This window comes from Argopecten irradians, chromosome 3 (assembly GCF_041381155.1).
Source record: "Argopecten irradians isolate NY chromosome 3, Ai_NY, whole genome shotgun sequence".
In the NCBI taxonomy this organism is placed as follows: Eukaryota; Metazoa; Mollusca; class Bivalvia; order Pectinida; family Pectinidae; genus Argopecten; species Argopecten irradians.
The window spans coordinates 36,661,901-36,683,813 of NC_091136.1; the positions used below are offsets into that span (position 1 = coordinate 36,661,901).

Genomic DNA, 21,913 nt, shown 5'->3' on the forward strand with positions numbered 1-21,913 from the left:
TTGTATTCCTTTCTGTATGATGTTTATCAAATTACAAGTTTTCATGTTACTTTCCAACTTTTTGCAGAATTAGGGTTATGACACTTTAATACCTGAATTGTACATTCTTCTTTACCTTTTTTTTTTCTTATAGGCGCAACTAGTCCACAATTTTATACGCAATGTTTTAAGCAATTCACCATGGGTTATGAGGTATCATATGAAAATGTGTATATCGTAATGTGAAGTTTATACCAAAGAGGTATGGTCCTTTGATTTTGTAAAATTGAATTCTGACAGAAAGTGCAAGGACTTTACATTATTCGATTCTTGCCACAAGAGTGCAACTAATCATTTGATAAAGAATAAACACGTTTTCCATATCTCCTTAATTTCATTTAAACATGATTGCTGGATTGCAAACAAAGGTTTTCTCCATCATGGACTGATTTGAATACATCAGGAGACATGATCGTATGGGCAAGTGATAACTGCGTGCCAATCGTGGTCATTATTATATTCACTGTGGTCAGTTCATACTCATATGCTTATTTTATACCAAGTTTGGTACTTTCATATCTTAGTTAATTATTGTTTTAATTATTTTCTCCTCCAGGCAGATCAAGGATATTAAGCATATGAAAGTACACACCACTTTTGGTCTTGAATAAAGAATTGGTTTCCTATTTATGTTTTTCTGTTTTATTTAACAATTGATTTTTTTGAAAATACGCTTCATGACTTTGATGATTCAATCTGCTTTTGCAGGCAAACTCCATAGCTTCATAACGGTAGCTAATAAAGAATGTCTTATAAGTTTCAGTTTTAGTTTCAAATGTACATCGTTCTACATCGTGCCAAGATTCTTACTGAGCTCGAAGATCCGAAGTCATTCTGAATGGATCAAATCATATATATTATCATTTATCAGGGGAAATGACGTTACAGACACCTTAAGATGTGCTGATCGTAATATACAAACTGTGAGGCCACGCTAAAGTTGCCATTGAAACGAAATGTAGGCCACTGATTAGTCGAAATCTACATATAGGCCGATTACAGGGGACATTGGTATAGAGGAATTGAGGGATGTCGAGGGGCAAGTTGTCATGGAAACAAATTGGTGTCCTCTTATTGGTCATTTTTTAATATAGCCCGATTTTGCTGAAATTCGTTACGTAGAGGTATTACCGTGCATGTTTTGTTATAGTGACGACCCTCATTCATAACTTCAACCACATGTTGTCGGTCAACATTGTTGCAACTTTTGGGATTTGCACTTTCTTTGGGTGAGTTGTAAGCGCTGTCAGAGCTGCATTACAATTATAACTAGTAGTTCTTAACTTGAAAAACAAGTTCAACTTCAGGACGGTCATCACAAGTGGGGAAAGGGAATACGACTGAATAGCATAGAGAACTGAATAGGTTTTATACATAGATATACAAAACTTTATCAATTTTAATGTAATTTTCATGCAGTGTGTTTGGTTTGGGGGAGTGAGGCCTATAGCTAGCGTTTAGGATCATTTGTTTCACTTTCAAGAGTGTCTAGCATTCTGCAAATTAAACCTTGCTGGTAGCATACAGCAACATAGTTTCATTTGTTATGACTTGTTCGGTAGATCAGTTTAAATGATCTTGGGGAACATTTTTCACACCGATTTGTTTTTTCAAGCACGTCTATTCAAAGTATTGAGGTGTTTGCAAAAAACTATACATCTTACTTTAAACTGGGTGTATTATGATTTTCATGCCCAGATTACCAAAATCTTAATCAATGTATTTTGTTTTCAAACTATTAGGTTTTCAATATCGCTGATACATTTATTTTCGAAATGTGCTACATATCCTACAGATTCATCATATCAACAATAATTGCTGTGTAAACGACGACAATGCTATCGTGTTTAACAGTATAGTTAATCTCAACCATTACTAATTACTCTTGAACAACAAATGTATGAACGAATAGTCGATGTCTGCCTGTTATATCCTTGATTATTAATACTAATAATGACTAAATATTTTGGGTAAGTTCAAAGTACAATTCCAAAGCAGATATTGTGTCAACAGGAAATTGTATGTCTGGCTTCATCAGATTAACCAATTCTTTGAACTCTTCGCAACAAAATTTCTCGTGCCGATCCGTACAGTTCCATACATAGTTTAACATCACGTTTGTTGACCCTGGTTCCGTAGTCACGAGCACCAAATGTCTCTGGAATGAAGAATAGGACGTCGGGCTTTCCATGTCGTGCTTCGGCAACTCTCTGAGACCTCAAATTATAAAGATTCCAATGTAAAGCTTTTCTGTCGAGATTCATAAAGCAAAATTTCAAACATTCGACATGGAGTGGATTTGAATCGTTATATTATTTGGTATCTCTTAAATCTAAACAAAAGATAAACAAAATAATATATCCCAACTTGTTATGCAATCTCTATATATACATCAGTTCGCAATATGTCTACCAATGAAATAAATTGACAATAACGTGGAATATAAGTAAATTGGTGACCAGCTCTCCCAACCTACCTGTCAATATTATCGCAGCAGTTTAAAACTTCACGAAAACGACGTCAAAATTACGTTGAAAAAACATGTACTTCAAGAAACCCAAGCTCCGTTCATCTCGCCTTTAGAAGAAAGATTGCTTCTTTCCCGCCTAATTTCTATAACAAAAGTAATAAGTAAGAAGTTGGAAGTAAGAAGGTAGAAGTCAGAAGTAAGAAGTTAGAAGTAAGACGTTAGAAGTAAGAAATCAAAAGTCAGAATGTCCCCTCACGGCTTCCGTAGCAACCTCATATTCTATGAAAGCGACAATTTCTGCTCCAGCTTAACATCGAGTGGGAGGAATGGTTTGACAAAGTCAGTATAACGTGTTGGTGCGTTGTTCATTGTCTTCAGTGGCGTGCTTCGTTGCTATAAAATTACGGAAGGGAAAAGGTCTCACTATTTTAGAACATACAACATGATTATACCGCACCTTCCACCCCAATCATTCAGACATCCACACCTCCTTAAATGCCGCTAGCTGTTCGTGGGACATAAAACTTGTATAAGTAAGACAAATGCTAGACAACACTAGCAGGTGTTTTTGGTATTGTCTGCATTACTGAAGATATACATTTTTATTAATTTTTTTCGTAGTGAAATATAAGGTTTTACGATGAACATAAAAGCGATATACTTTAACGATATCAATTTTGATATTTTCACTCGCTTTTGACCAATCGGAATGCAGGATTGACAATGAAAATATCATTTATTGTTACGTGATTAGTTTGTGCGCGAAAATGATGTCATATTATTGTGTAGAAATGTGACGTTACATTCACACAAATACGAAATAATCCCAAGGGTAAATAAAATATAATGACTGAATACCCTTTGGCGGAATTAGTAATGATGGTCTTCTGTAAATGGAAGCAAGAAAAAATAATGAAATGAATAGAATATTCCTTAATTCTTGATAAATACCAGTAATATTTCATTTCGTGAGGTGGAAATTTTATTCTTTACCCGTGCTTCTCAGTCGTGTAAATATCAAAAGGTTCCACCTCACTTGATGTGTAGTACTACTATAAAGTTTTATGGTGAACATAAAAAAAGATATTCTTCACCCCAGTGATATTTTCACTCGCTTTTGATTAATCGAAATGCAGTATTGACAGTGAAAATATCATTGTTATGGAATGGGGATTATGCACAAAATTAAAGTCATATTATGGTGTAGAAATATGACGTTATGTTCACAAAATAACGACGTACATTGTATTAATCGCAAGGGAAAATTCACAATACAATGGCGGAATAACCTTTGATAATAAATGGTAATAAATAGAATATTCCTTGTTTCTTGATGAATATCAGTAATATTTCATCTCGTGAGGTGAAAACTTTGAAAGATATCAAAGCTTCCACTTCTCTCCATCAAAATTTACATGATATTCATCAAGAGACAAGGAGTATCCTCTATGAACTTCTAAATACCCGAGCATTTTTCCCCTTCGCTTGAAGAGATATGTAACAACTATTTCTCCAATCCCACATTAACTCTGATTACGGATGACTTATTCACAGGTTTGCTATCATTAGAAGACCTAAGTTGTCGTTTAATTTGAAGTTTATGTTAGCATAGAGACAGGCATTTATACAACATAGAGACAGGCCTTTTATACCACATAGAGACAGTCATTTATGTTAGCAGAGGCGTAGGAAGCGGGGGGGGAAGGCGGGGGGGGGGGCAAGGGGGGGGGCAACTGCCCCCCCCCCCGTTCAACTGCCCCCCCCGTTTCGCCGACTGAAATGTTCTAAAAATGCATATTTGAAAGAAAAATTCCTAAAACGTTCAACCACATAATGTTCAAACTTTTAATAGCAGAAATTCAATACACATGAACTACACTGAAAATGTCCATTAAGGGATTCTACGTACTACATTTGTATTTCAAAAAATGTCTCTTAAAAGATTATACTTTGCTTATATGTCTTAGCAAGACAATTAATTCATTATCATTTTGAGTTCAGATCGAGCAGGGTTGCACAATGATATAACGACACAATTATCACAATTTATCATTTCTAAATGCATGTTACTTTAAATCGAAAAATTAACCATGGTAAGAACGCTTTTAAATTATTAAAATACATCGTAAAAAACTCATCTCAGCCATTCTAAATCGTAATTTTTTTTCTCGGGGGAGACCCCCGGACCCCCCAAACACCAAAATCTCGCGCTCGCAAAATTATCAAAATACATTGTAAAACTCACCTCAGCCATTCTAAATCGTAATATTTTTCCCGGGGTCGACCCCCAGACCCCAAAATCTCACGCCTTCGGCGCTCACACGCTAATTTGGCCAATTTGCGTATTCGTTAATTTCCTTTTAGCGCGACCCCACTGTCAATAAATGTGTACAAGGATTATATTTAATGATATATAAAAAAGTATATAAAAAGTATATATGGTTGTGTGTTGAATTAATCTCCTCCTGTAGGTGCGGCGGGGGTGGGGGGGGGGGGGTTTACAAAATATTGAGGACCTTTGCCCCCCCCCCCCCCATTATGTTTCATTTTCCTACGCCACTGATGTTAGCATAGAGACAGGGATTTATAGAACATAGAGACAGGCATTTATCCAGTATAGAGAAATGCATTTATACAGCATAGAGACAGGCATTTATACAGCATAGAGACAGGCATTTATACAGCATAGAGACAGGCATTTATACAGCATAGAGACAGGCATTTATACAGCATAGAGACAGGCATTTATACAGCATAGAGACAGGCATTTATACAGCATAGAGACAGGCATTTATACAGCATAGAAATATGCATTTATACAGCATAGCATAGAAATATGCATTTATACAGCATAGAGACAGGCATTTATGTAGCATAGAGACAGGCATTTATACAGCATAGAAATATGCATTTATACAAGTTATACAACACAGAGACAGGCATTTATGCAGCATAGAGACAGGCATTTATACAGCATAGAAATATGCATTTATACAGCATAGAAATATGCATTTATACAGCATAGAGACATGCATTTATGCAGCATAAAGACTGGCATTTATACAGCATAGAAATATGCATTTATACAGCATAGAGACAGGCATTTATTTAGCATAGAGACAGGGATTTATACAGCATAGAAATATGCATTTATACAAGTTATACAACACAGAGACAGGCATTTATAGAGCATAGAGACAGGCACTTATACAGCATAGAGACAAGCATTTATCAAGCATAGAGACAGGCATTTATACAGCATAGAGACAGGCATTTATACAGCATAGAGACAGGCATTTATACAGCATAGAAATATGCATTTATACAGCATAGCATAGAAATATGCATTTATACAGCATAGAGACAGGCATTTATGTAGCATAGAGACAGGGATTTATACAGCATAGAAATATGCATTTACAGCATAGAGACTGGCATTTATGCAGCATAGAGACAGGCATTTATGTAGCATAGAGACAGGCATTTATACAGCATAGAAATATGCATTTATACAGCATAGAAATATGCATTTATACAGCATAGAGACATGCATTTATGCAGCATAAAGACAGGCATTTATACAGCATAGAAATATGCATTTATACAAGTTATACAACATAGAGACAGGCATTTATAGAGCATAGAGACAGGCATTTATAGAGCATAGAGACAGGCATTTATAGAGCATAGAGACAGGCATTAATACAACATAGAGACAGGCATTTATAGAGCATAGAGACAGGCATTTATACAGCATAGAAATATGCATTTATACAGCATAGCATAGAAATATGCATTTATACAGCATAGAGACAGGCATTTATGTAGCATAGAGACAGGGATTTATACAGCATAGAAATATGCATTTACAGCATAGAGACTGGCATTTATGCAGCATAGAGACAGGCATTTATGTAGCATAGAGACAGGCATTTATACAGCATAGAAATATGCATTTATACAGCATAGAAATATGCATTTATACAGCATAGAGACATGCATTTATGCAGCATAAAGACAGGCATTTATACAGCATAGAAATATGCATTTATACAAGTTATACAACACAGAGACAGGCATTTATAGAGCATAGAGACAGGCACTTATACAGCATAGAGACAAGCATTTATCAAGCATAGAGACAGGCATTAATACAGCATAGAGACAGGCACTTATACAGCATAGAGACAGGCATTTATACAGCATAGAGACAGGCATTTATAGAGCATAGAGACAGGCATTTATAGAGCATAGAGACAAGCATTTATACAGCATAGAGACAGGCATTTATACAGCATAGAGACAGGCATCTATACAGCATAGAAACATGCATTTATGCAGCATAAAGACAGGCATTTATACAGCATAGAGACAGGCATTTATACAGCATAGAGACATGCATTTATGCAGCATAAAGACAGGCATTTATACAGCATAGAAATATGCATTTATACAGCATAGAAACAGGCATTTATTTAGCATAGAGACAGGGATTTATACAGCATAGAAATATGCATTTATACAAGTTATACAACACAGAGACAGGCATTTATAGAGCATAGAGACAGGCACTTATACAGCATAGAGACAGGTATTTATACAGCATAGAGACAGGTATTTATACAGCATAGAGACAGGTATTTATACAGCATAGAGACAGGCATTTATACAGCATAGAAATATGCATTTATACAGCATAGCATAGAAATATGCATTTATACAGCATAGAGACAGGCATTTATGTAGCATAGAGACAGGGATTTATACAGCATAGAAATATGCATTTACAGCATAGAGACTGGCATTTATGCAGCATAGAGACAGGCATTTATGTAGCATAGAGACAGGCATTTATACAGCATAGAAATATGCATTTATACAGCATAGAAATATGCATTTATACAGCATAGAGACATGCATTTATGCAGCATAAAGACAGGCATTTATACAGCATAGAAATATGCATTTATACAAGTTATACAACACAGAGACAGGCATTTATAGAGCATAGAGACAGGCACTTATACAGCATAGAGACAAGCATTTATCAAGCATAGAGACAGGCATTAATACAACATAGAGACAGGCATTTATAGAGCATAGAGACAGGCATTTATACAGCATAGAAATATGCATTTATACAGCATAGCATAGAAATATGCATTTATACAGCATAGAGACAGGCATTTATGTAGCATAGAGACAGGGATTTATACAGCATAGAAATATGCATTTACAGCATAGAGACTGGCATTTATGCAGCATAGAGACAGGCATTTATGTAGCATAGAGACAGGCATTTATACAGCATAGAAAATATGCATTTATACAGCATAGAAATATGCATTTATACAGCATAGAGACATGCATTTATGCAGCATAAAGACAGGCATTTATACAGCATAGAAATATGCATTTTATACAAGTTATACAACACAGAGACAGGCATTTATAGAGCATAGAGACAGGCACTTATACAGCATAGAGACAAGCATTTATCAAGCATAGAGACAGGCATTAATACAGCATAGAGACAGGCACTTATACAGCATAGCGACAAGCATTTATCAAGCATAGAGACAGGCATTAATACAACATAGAGACAGGCATTTATAAAGAGCATAGAGACAAAGCATTTATACAGCATAGAGACAGGCATTTATACAGCATAGAGACAGGCATCTATACAGCATAGAAACATGCATTTATGCAGCATAAAGACAGGCATTATATACAGCATAGAGACAGGCATTTATACAGCATAGAGACATGCATTTATGCAGCATAAAGACAGGCATTTATACAGCATAGAAATATGCATTTATACAGCATAGAAACAGGCATTTATTTAGCATAGAGACAGGGATTTATACAGCATAGAAATATGCATTTATACAAGTTATACAACACAGAGACAGGCATTTATAGAGCATAGAGACAGGCACTTATACAGCATAGCGACAAGCATTTATCAAGCATAGAGACAGGCATTAATACAACATAGAGACAGGCATTTAAAGAGCATAGAGACAAGCATTTATAGAGCATTGAGACGTTAAGGCATTTATAGAGCATAGAGACAGGCATTTATAGAGCATAGAGACAAGCATTTATACAGCATAGAGACAGGCATTTATACAGCATAGAGACAGGCATTTATACAGCATAGAGACAGGCATTTATGTAGCATAGAGACAGGCATTTATGTAGCATAGAGACAGGCATTTATGTAGCATAGAGACAGGCATTTATGTAGCATAGAGACAGGCATTTATACAGCATAGAGACAGGGATTTATGCAGCATAGAGACAGGCATTTATGTAGCATAGAAATATGCATTTATACAGCATAGAGACAGGCATTTATGTAGCATAGAGACAGGCATTTATGTAGCATAGAGACAGGCATTTATGCAGCATAGAAATATGCATTTATACAGCATAGAGACAGGCATTTATACAGCACAGAAATATGCATTTATACAGCATAGAGACAGGCATTTATACAGCATAGAGACAGGCATTTATGTAGCATAGAGACATGGATTTATACAGCATAGAGACAGGCATTTGTGTAGCATAGAGACAGGGATTTATACAGCATAGAAATATGCATTTATACAGCATAGAGACAGGCATTTATGCAGCATAGAGACAGGCATTTATACAAGTTATACAGCATAGAGAGATGTATTTATACAGCATAGAGACATGCATTTATGTAGCATAGAAATATGCATTTATGCAGCATAGAGACAGGCATTTATGTAGCACAGAGACAGGCATTTATGCAGCATAGAAATATGCATTTATACAGCATAGAGACAGGCATTTATACAGCATAGAAATATGCATTTATACAGCATAGAGACAGGCATTTATACAGCATAGAGACAGGCATTTATGTAGCATAGAGACAGGGATTTATACAGCATAGAAATATGCATTTATACAGCATAGAGACAGGCATTTATGCAGCATAGAGACAGGCATTTATACAAGTTATACAGCATAGAGAGATGTATTTATAGAGCGAGCATAGAGATAGGCACTTATACAGCATAGAGACAGGCATTTATACAGCATAGAGACAAGCATTTATTACAGCATAGAGACAGACATTTGTACAACATAGAGACAAGCATTTATACAGCATAGAGACAGACATTTGTACAACATAGAGACAAGCATTTATACAGAATAGAGACAGGCATTTATACAGCATAGAGACAGGCATTTATACAGCATAGAAATATGCATTTATACAGCATAGAGACAGGCATTTATGTAGCATAGAGACAGGGATTTATACAGCATAGAAATATGCATTTATACAGCATAGAGACAGGCATTTATGCAGCATGAAGACAGGCATTTATGCAGCATAGAGACAGGGATTTATACAGCATAGAATTATGCATTTATACAGCATAGAGACAGGCATTTATGCAGCATAGAGACAGGCATTTATACAAGTTATACAGCATAGAGAGATGTATTTATAGAGCATAGAGATATGCCCTTATACAGCATAGAGACAGGCATTTATACAGCATAGAGACAAGCATTTATACAGCATAGAGACAGACATTTGTACAACATAGAGACAAGCATTTTATACAGCATAGAGACAGACATTTGTACAACATAGAGACAAGCATTTATACAGAATAGAGACAGGCATTTATAGAGCATAGAGACAGGGATTTATACAGCATAGAATTATGCATTTATACAGCATAGAGACAGGCATTTATGCAGCATAGAGACAGGCATTTATACAAGTTATACAGCATAGAGAGATGTATTTATAGAGCATAGAGATATGCCCTTATACAGCATAGAGACAGGCATTTATACAGCATAGAGACAAGCATTTATACAGCATAGAGACAGACATTTGTACAACATAGAGACAAGCATTTATACAGCATAGAGACAGACATTTGTACAACATAGAGACAGCATTTATACAGAATAGAGACAGGCATTTATAGAGCATAGAGACAGGCATTTATGTAGCATAGAGACAGGGATTTATACAGCATAGAAATATGCATTTATACAGCATAGAGACAGGCATTTATGCAGCATGGAGACAGGCATTTATGCAGCATAGAGACAGGCATTTATACAAGTTATACAGCATAGAGAGATGTATTTATAGAGCATAGAGATAGGCACTTATACAGCATAGAGACAGACATTTGTACAACATAGAGACAAAGACAAGCATTTATACAGCATATAGAGACAGGGCATTTGTACAACATAGAGACAAGCATTTATACAGCATAGAACATGCATTTATAGAGCATAGAGACATATATTTATGCAGCATAGAGACAGGCATTTATACAATACATCGCGTCTGTAATTTTCAATTCACGATGCTGTTGAAAAAAGACCTCTTACTGATAACGTGTATCCAAAATACTAGGTACATACACTAGGAACATATACTAGGTACACACAATAGAAACATATACTAGGTACACACAATAGGAACATATACTAGGTACACACAATAGAAACATATACTAGGTACACACAATAGGAACATATACTAGGTACACACACTAGAAATATATACTAGGTACACACACTAGGAACATATACTAGGTACACACACTAGGAACATATACTAGGTACACACACTAGAAACATATACTAGGTACACACACTAGGAACATATACTAGGTACACACAATAGAAACATATACTAGGTACACACAATAGAAACATATACTAGATACATACACTAGGTACATACACTAGGAACATATACTGTGTGCATACACTAGGTACATACACTAGGAACAGACAGTAGGTACATACACTAGGAACATATACTAGGTACACACACAAGGAAAATATACGAGGTACATACACTAGGAACATATACTAGGTACATACACTAGAAACATATACTAGGTACACACACTAGGAACATATACTATGTACATACACTAGGAACATATACTAGGAACACACACTAGGAACATATACTAGGTACACACACTATGAACACATGCTAGGTACATATACTAGGTACATATACTAGGTACATACACTAGATACATATACTAGTTACATATACTAGATACGTACACTAGGTACTTACACTAGGTAAATATACTAGGTACATACACTAGGTACTCACACTAAGTACATATACTAGGTAAATATACTAGGTACATACACTAGGTACTCACACTAAGTACATATACTAGGTACTTACAATAGGTACATATACTTGGTACATATAATAGGTACATACACCAGGTACATACACTAGGTACATACACTAGGTACATATAATAGGTACATACACCAGGTACATATACTAGGGTATATAAACTAGGTACATATACTAGGTACATACACTAGGTACATTCTTTAGGTACATATACTAGGTACATGTGCTAGGTACATATACAAGGTACATATACTAGGTACATACTAGGTACTCACACTAGGTACACACACTAGGAACATATATTAGGTACATACACTAGGTACATATAGTAGGAACATATACTAGGTACACACACTAGGAACATATACTAGGTACATACACTAGGTACATACACTAGGTACATATACTAGTTACATATACTAGATACGTACACTAGGTACTTACACTAGGTAAATATACTAGGTACATACACTAGGTACTCACACTAAGTACATATACTAGGTAAATATACTAGGTACATACACTAGGTACTCACACTAAGTACATATACTAGGTACTTACAATAGGTACATATACTTGGTACATACACTAGGTACATATACTTGGTACATACACTAGGTACATACACTAGGTACATATAATAGGTACATACACCAGGTACATATACTAGGGTATATAAACTAGGTACATATACTAGGTACATACACTAGGTACATTCTTTAGGTACATATACTAGGTACATGTGCTAGGTACATATACAAGGTACATATACTAGGTACATACTAGGTACTCACACTAGGTACACACACTAGGAACATATATTAGGTACATACACTAGGTACATATAGTAGGAACATATACTAGGTACACACACTAGGAACATATACTAGGTACATACATATACTACTAGGTACATACATTAGGAACATATACTAGGTACAGATACTAGGTACATATACTAGGTACACACACTAGGAACATATACTAGGTACATACACTAGGAACATATACTAGGTACATACACTAGGAACATATACTAGGTACATATACTAGATACATATCGTAGGTACATACACTAGGTACATACCCTAGGTACATATACTAGGTACATACACTAGGTACATATAAAAATATAAATATAAACTTTATTTATTTTACATCGATTACGAAACAAGTTATACAACTTATGCAAATCACTCTCGATGGCCCGGATGTAAGCGTGCGAGGGATCTTAGTGTGGGAGGAAACCGGAGTGCCCGGAGAAAACCCACGTGATCGGGCAGGTGACCCCTAACCTTTTCACGTCCGTGCCGGGGATCGAACCCCGGCCGGCTAGGTGAAAGGCGAGTGGCTTAACCACTACACCACCCGATCACCCCATATAGGTACATATACTAGATACATATCGTAGGTACATACACTAGGTTCATACACTAGGTACATATACTAGGTACATATACTAGGTACATATCGTAGGTACATACACTAGGTACATACACTAGGTACATATACTAGGTACATATACTAGGTACATATCGTAGGTACATACACTAGGTACATACACTAGGTACATATACTAGGTACATATCGTAGGTACATACACTAGGTACTTATACCAGGTACATATACTAGGTACATGTACTAGGTACATACACTAGGTACTTATACCAGGTACATATACTAGGTACATGTACTAGGTACATACACTAGCTACATATACTAGATACGTATACTAGGTACATACACTAGGAACATATACTAATTATATAGACTAGGTACATATACTAGGTACATACACTAATTTCTTTTATACCTAAGGGTATAATACTGGCTGGTCTAGGGCAATACACTCATGCCGACTGAGGCTGTATTGCATGGGGGTGTATCTCTGAACGCCAACATTTTGGATTTACCTGTAGGGTAGTTTGTTGTGACAGTGGTTATAGTCTTTTTCCTAAAAGCTGACCCAACGACAACAGGTAAATTTACCTGTAAAAGTTACCTGTGTTGATACTTATCTAAATGTATATTGATTAATTTCTATTTCAATAAGTGTTCATATTTAATATCAGATACATATTTACATAATATATGTTTCTGTTAATATCTATGAAAATATAACAATAGAATGTATGAATGAAATTAAATTAAATTCACAATGATTTTATTTCAATAATTTTAAAAATTTCCTTGATATATCTAAAATCTCTGGTATCAATCTCATAAGATTTTCAATAGATTGATACTAAAATCAAGCAAAATTCTTTGAAACTTATTTCACATGGAAGTAACTTTCCTATTCAGTAATATCAAAGAAAAAATCCAAAAAGGAATTATCCTATTTCAACTTAAGACCTACAACATATGGACTTGAAATAATTTTGCCAGTATTGCAACATTAACATCTATAATGTGTATTAAAATGAATATGGTTAAAACCCTAAGTAACAGTCTTCAATCTCATTTCATTTAGGATTTTTACATTATTAAGTTACTTCTAAAAATATTTTGTATCTAAAATACATATAGAGCATTAAAAACCAATGATATAGTATTACCAATGTTTATAAAACATCATATATATGTGTTTGTGTCGGCTTCAATAGATTACCAACTTAAACTATAATCAACAGGTCAAAATTTCCGACAAAATTAATTTAAACTTTTATGATATTGTTTTTCTCCACTCATTTTCTAACCAAATACTTGAAGGTGTACGTATATGCGATAAAAGAAATGCGCAACTATGCACGGTCACAAGAAATGAAAGTTGGCTAAGAATGTAGCCCTGGAGAACTCCTATGCCAATACAGAATACTGTTACATTAGAATATACACTGATCAAGAAACCTGTTTTTCTGATAAAATTGAGATATGATATGTAAAAAAATATATTTCACCTGGAACTCAAAATGCATTGTTCTTAATAATCCACATGTAGCTCCATATTAATTCTTAGCATTTGCAATATTTATGATTTTATGTATATTAAAACACTGATTATCTTTAATCCTTGGACTTTGAAATCGTGTCCCGCGGGAAAAGTCTCGTGCCTCCATGCAGGCAGCCATGTTTTAATTCTCGTTATCAGTACGACGAGATTTGAATTTTTTTCTAAAGACAAAATGTATCACCAGGATACACTTTGAAATTACTGTAAGTAGTTTAAGATAACTACACAAAGATACGAACGATACAATAAATGTACTAGTCAAATAATATACTGTCTGTGTGTTGTCAAGCGCACCGTCAGCCGTGACGTTAGGAAGCTTGGTGCCAAAGATGACGGCACATATTCCTGCGCTTTTTTGATAAATGGCATGTTGCCAAGTTTTCCGCCTTACAGAGAAACAAGATCGAAAGGAAATTGAACTATTCCAGTTGAATGTGTCTTTCTGGCCTGTATATGACGACTGTCAATATATTGCTAGACACAAAACATCAATCTATAGTATTGAAGAATAGCATTTAATAAAAATCAATGATCGGACTACAAGTTTAAAACAGTTCTAATCTCGTTCTGAGGTTACAATCCTAACTATATTTACATTTTACATGTAGCTGCGCTCTTATGAGGCTTTGCCTTAAATTCACATTAATTTACATTGTATATTATACGGAATATATTGAAGGAATTATTTTCCAAAACCCACCAATGTTACCTATGATACTAATTGAAATACAGGTAAATCTCAGGTGACTTTACAGGTGAAAATAAAGACAGCTTATATGAAACAGTATATAATTGCCTTCCTATTGTTTCCTAAAACAACACCTACCTATTGTTGATAAATATGTTGGCGTTCAGAGAACAACCCTTGCAGGGCTACCAATGCAATAAAGCCTCGTGACGTTACGGCATCTACACAATTTCTATTTCCTCGGTAAAATTTTAACATGTTTTCACAAACTTAACTGGTTTTACAATAAAAGATTCAATTAACGGAATTTTTGTTGAAAATATCACGTAATTTTTGTTTGAAAAATTGACTTTCAGCCGTGGATTTCTTCGAATTTATTTCAAAATGGCGGGATATTGTAGTTATAAAATTGTAATAAAACGTCGAGGTATGAAAAAAAACTCTTTCATACGGGATCACAAAATGTTGCAAAACCCTTGGCAAGCCTGGGGTTTTACTACATTTTGTGACCCTCGGGTGGAATATCCCTATCCTTCATATCCACTTATGAAAGAGTCTTATATACACTAGGTACATACACTAGCACTAGGTACATACACTAGGTACATACACTAGGTAAATACACTAGGTACATACACTAGCACTAGGTACATACACTAGGTAAATACACTAGGTACATACACTAGGTACATACACTAGCACTAGGTACATACACTAGCACTAGGTACATACACTAGCACTAGGTACATACACACTAGATTATATATACTAGGTACATACACTAGGTACATACACTAGCACTAGGTACATACACTAGATATATACACTAGGTACATACACTAGCACTAGGTACATACACTAGCACTAGGTACATACACTAGCACTAGGTACATACACTAGATATATACACTAGATATATATACTAGGTACATACACTAGCACTAGGTACATACACTAGGTACATACACTAGATATATATATTAGATTCATACACTAGGTATATACACTGGGTACAACATGTAGTTGTTTGCGTTGTTCTCTTTCCCCAAATTTAATACTCAAGAATGTGCATCTCGCGAAAATAAATTACGTTAACTGGGGTATTTTTATTTACAAAAAAAAAAAAAAAAAAAATAAAAAAATAATAAGATAAATATGATTAGCCTTTTTCGACGCTAAAATAAGGCCCATTGAATGTCGTTATATATGTGGATGTTAAATCCTTTATCAGTAGCTGATTTTTCAGCACATGTATCGATGTTAGCCAAGTAAGAGAAACAAAACAAAAGGAAATCTTTTCAGTACTGGAATACTTTAATTTCAATAAATGTCATATTATGTCAGAATATTATGGTAAGTATCACGACATTACATCGTTACGGCCTGGATCTGAAATAAAAAAGTGGATATGCATTATAACAAATTCCATTCATAAACATGAAACACTGAAATTTTAGACTTTTAGACCTAATAGAAAATGGACAAATACTTTTCTTAAGCCCTCAATAATAAAGTTATGTTCTTTTTTGTGTTTTATAAGATAGACACTTATAAGGTAATACAGACAATTGCTTAGTCATCCTTCGTCGGTTTTCTCCGAATAATTAAGTATTTATCCCCTACCATGGATTTTTATCTGGGATGCAATTTATTATTATTTTTTCGGTAGAATAGGACGATCAAACTTTCAAATGATGGTAATAGTGAAAGTAAGTAACTCATGTTACTGAAGAAAATACTAATTCATCTTATCTTGTTTTAATACATGACAAATATCATTCGTCGGTGCAGTATTTTTTATTTGTTATATACCTATCTCATCTATTCCTCATCTTCCTCAGCACTTCTGCTGCTTCTACCTCCATGCCATATGCTACTTCTACTGCCACTGCTACTGCTGCTGCTGCTACCATGGCGACGGAAAGGAGACAACACCACGTGCTTGATCAAGTTATGAAGTGGCTGGAATGGGCGGAACACCGGTAAGGGATGATACACTGGTGGGTGTGGTATAAGGTAATCTAGAAAAATTGAAACGTAATCTATGTTCAACATTCTTATATATTTACAAATATTTACATATGTCCCTATAAAGTCAACGGGAGGGGAGTTGCGTTCAAATTAGCGTAAACGCAGTGACGTATGAATACAAACGCAGTGCAGGTTCGGACTACTTCTAGTTCACGTTTCGATAAGATTTTGCGTAATAAGTTGACGGATTTTAAAATAACAATGAAGAGTTTTTATTAGATCCAATTAAATATGTATTTGACATCAAAACAAAACATGTGTTAAAGCATTGTAACGGTAATAAACTACAAAATGAAACGCTGGTCAGGGCTACAACCGGGGGCTTTCCTCAGGATGTTCGCGGAATTCCATAGTTACGTCAGTTGTACATGTGTGTACGGTCACTTATCTCACCTAAATATACAGAACATCTGATTGTCGGTGAACAATTCTGGGAGCGTCTAAGCGAACAATAGGTTAACAGATCATATACAGGTTGCCATGGAAAAAAACATTACAGGTAGCCTATCCGAAACAGTATCATCAGCTTAAATGGGGGCGTCTTGGCATTCAAAATAGGCCTACACACACGCAAACACTTGTCTATCCTCCGTACAATAAAATAAAAGTCATGACTATGAAGAATTTAGTCTAAATCGCGTTCTTATACTGATACATACATAACAAACATTCAGCAGCTCAACGGTCATACCATCAATAGGCTATATCACAGTCACTTTCCTCGGTTGAAAATCAAATATGGCGGCTCGCTCCACTTCGGACCGCATCACTACCCTGACAACGATACATACCGGTAGTCGCTCCGCCTTGGTTATCTCAATTTTTATTCGAAATGGACATTATTGATATATTATCAAATTGAAAAAAAAAAATATATGTTGAAAATAATTGAAAAGCGTCATTTTTGTATTTCAAACCAAACTGCAGCTATATCGGTCATCCTGACTACCGTAGTTACCCAACTTAGCAACCATCACCGTTTTAGATTTTACGTAAAAGTATATTTATTTATGAAAATATATATAGATTGAACAGTGTTTTGATTGCGTTAAAGGTGGTATGAACGCAATGGGATACAGACATATTCTACATGTAGCGCTAACGCGCTACATTGAATATGTCTGTATCCCATTGCGTTCATACTACCTTTAACGCAATCAAAACACTGTATGAACGCAATGGGATACAGACATATTCTACATGTAGCGCTAACGCGCTACATTGAATATGTCTGTATCCCATTGCGTTCATACTACCTTTAACGCAATCAAAACACTGTTCAATCTCTATATGAACGATTTTGTTTTCTTACAATTTAGACAGCTAAAGGCAGTGCAGTGGTGCCGGAAGTTATTCGAAATATATAGAGGTATTTATCTTGATTATGAGCAAAATTGCAATTTTCATACAATTAAAAATAGATCACTTTAGAGGTTTATTTTTGAATTTGGAATTATGATATTTTAATTAGAATTAAACTTTTAAATGTCCTTAATAATATCGTGGTATGTATCCAGTAATATGGTAGCAGAAAACAGTAGATTTGGACAATCTATGAAAATAAGGCGCATGCCTTAGAAATATAGATATATAGAGGTTACTGAAAAATTGCAAAATATCATGATTTTTAGCCCAAAATTGCAGAAAATGTTTCTTAAGACTTGCCTTAAATTGAGCACTTCTATCACAATGACAAAATAAGCTTATTTATTTCATAGGTCGATTGTGTGGATTTTTAAATATTTTTGCCTAAACCCGCGCCATGGATTTTCCTTCAAGTAAAGCTAGCATTTCCGGTCAAGACGCACTTCCGGAGGAGCCCAGAATTGTAATCTCTAACCCATTTTTTGTTATGTTTATTTTTGAAAAAAATGAAACTTAAATCAAACCCTCCATACTGGATGTACCAATTTCAGAATATATTTGATTTTTAATTTTTTTATGCATGGCTCAAAACAGGGGCTCCCCACTTTAATAAAAATATAGACCGGGGCCAGGCTGTTCTTCTCTGGTCTGCTACCTATATATGTTATAACTGTTATAAGTTCTGAATATTGAAGGTAATATGTCGCGCTGCACAACATTCAAAAGTCCGTTCGTTTGGCAGTTATACATAAGTTCTGAATATTGAAGGTCGTATGTCGAGCTGCACAACATTCAAAATTCCGCTTGGTGGTCAACGATATATGAAAAATTTGCATGTTGAATATCGGATGTCGTTTGTCGAGCCAACTTCACACAACCGATATAAAAACAAAATTCTTGAATTGCGACTAACGTTCTTAACTATTGAATACGTACGACAGTTATCCCAGGGGTTTCCTCCACATCCTGTGTCGCATATGCAGGTGGATTTTCGATAATCCCAATGTGCCAAAAGCCCACATTTATGGAAACCTGAAAGTTAAACATGTATAACATGTCTAGTTTGTGTTTACATGTTTTACTTCTGTTTCAATGTATTGGAGTTTGAATAAAAAAGTGTATGGACATTCTGCCACTAGTCCTAACGTAAAATAGGCATAGGTAGGAAACGACAGCAAGTTGGCGACTCTTTGACGCCATTCAATGTTTTTCTTTGTTTTTGTTTTAATACAAACGATAGAATGCTATGGAATGGATTCATTTATTTCAGAAATGGTTATTGAAATCACTTCTACAAGGAAAGGCTTTTCAGCTGTTGAAAGTGTACTTTTTTATTAGCGTAAAAACATTTATCAATTATCTTTTGCAATATTCAATAAAATTTAGAATTAATAGCAAAACAAGCACATAGTTTTTTCTTCAATAACCACCATAACATGAAATGCCGCATCAAGCAATATTTTCACGTATATTGATATTGCTGCAGAAAATGTTCGAAAAATAAGCAAGATAAAATTATTCATGTCTATATAACTGTGATTTTAAATTTGATATATTAACTATACAATTTGCCATAATTCTAAAGATCAACAGGTCTAAATTATATGCTTGAGTTTAACAACTAAATAACAAAAAATCTACACATTAAATGTCCAAAAACAGGACACAGGAAAAATGGGAAAATTGCGTAATAAACCGATAGTGGAAACAAAGATGTTTTACCAACAACCCGGTAGATTAAAATATAAACAGACGGTGAACTCGGTGAAGCCAGACAATGAACCAGTCTAAATTATAAAGCTGTCTTAATTTTTGACTTAGCCAAAAACAGATAACGTTACAAACAAAACAGTCTAATATTGCTTTATCATAATGCATCTATGTGTCAAAAGTGTAGGTTCTACAAAGTTACCATGTACAATATCTAGGAAATCACAGATCACGGAGCTCTATGTGAGATTTTGGATTAACAACAAATGTAAAATGAGAAGCATAGAGCACAAGTTACTTACTTCTTTTTTTCCTGCCATCGTCGCTATCATCGCCATCATCGGCCGCTGAAAAAATGTGAAGATTTACAATATGAATGTTTAGTATAATTAATTGATTTATAACCATTTAAACCATTCTGTGCATGGACCGCTTTTGAAAGCGTCAAATTTAAAAAAAATCATAATTCAAAGAAAATTTTTGGATTCCTTTACCAATACATCTTTAAATTTTCATTCAACTGATGCATCATTGGAAAAAAAAACTTAGGAATTAAACATGAGGAAAACATTACACAAAATAATAAACATGTTTAACATTAACATAATACTCACAGCAATATCCTATAAGGACCAATGCGAAAAGCGCCCAATACTTTAACCCTACCATCCTGGAACTGTAGACGAAGTGTCAACTGTAAGCAAGTTTTTGTTATTTATATAGCACGTGCGGCACGTGTCGTACGTTGCCACCTGTCCCCTTGGTTACATTGTATAATATTTAAGATTAAAATTAAGACGCTGTTTTTTTACCTGTTTGTGCAGTCACTCGTGAATACTAAACAGTAATTCTGGCTTAGAGAGGTTCTTACAATCCTTGATATATAGGACAGGACACAGGTGTAATATAGAACCACATTTCATCCTTATTGTAATGCATGTGTTCTCAGGATCAACAATGTACTTTATTGCATAATCCCTTATTTCAACGTTATTAACTAATGCTACTTTACTCTCAAAGCTGTTCCCTGACCATTTCCATTGGAATCTATGTTCTGCTCCCAGTATTTATTTATCTACGAATACACCTCAGCATAGATCGATTCAAAAATATGAAAAAAGATACCACGACTTTTCCGCTTGATTCAAGTTGAGGCATCAATTTCGACAAATATGTTTTAAACGAAAAGCTAAATTGATTGACGAATCCCACGTCCTTAACAATAGTTTGTCCTCAACTGCAGTCCACTCTTTAAGGTAGCTCCATACTTTTGGTAAAAACCCATGTCATTTTTTTCTAATAGGTCTTATTTTCTTGCATTTTTCATGTAGATTTCAATTCTGTATAGAAAAATGGGTGCTCTCGAACTACTATACCATCCGTACAAATTTGCTGGCCGCAAAAAGAAAAATTCATAAAAATATGTTTTCCGTAATATTAGAGTGAATGTAGTCTCAA

At 34.8% G+C, this 21,913-nt stretch overlaps 1 protein-coding gene across 1 annotated transcript; it reads right to left on the minus strand.

Moving 5' to 3' along the window:
• Positions 1 to 16,222: 16,222 nt before the first annotated feature.
• On the minus strand, positions 16,223 to 21,162 carry LOC138320034 (uncharacterized). Its single transcript, XM_069263126.1, has 5 exons — positions 21,070 to 21,162; positions 20,758 to 20,802; positions 19,682 to 19,777; positions 17,162 to 17,370; positions 16,223 to 16,738 (listed from the first exon to the last, which is right to left on the minus strand). The coding sequence occupies exons 1-4, from the start codon at positions 21,122 to 21,124 to the stop codon at positions 17,171 to 17,173; spliced, it is 396 nt and encodes a 131-aa protein (XP_069119227.1). The 5' UTR covers positions 21,125 to 21,162; the 3' UTR covers positions 16,223 to 16,738; positions 17,162 to 17,170.
• Between the last annotated feature and the right edge of the window lie 751 nt (positions 21,163 to 21,913).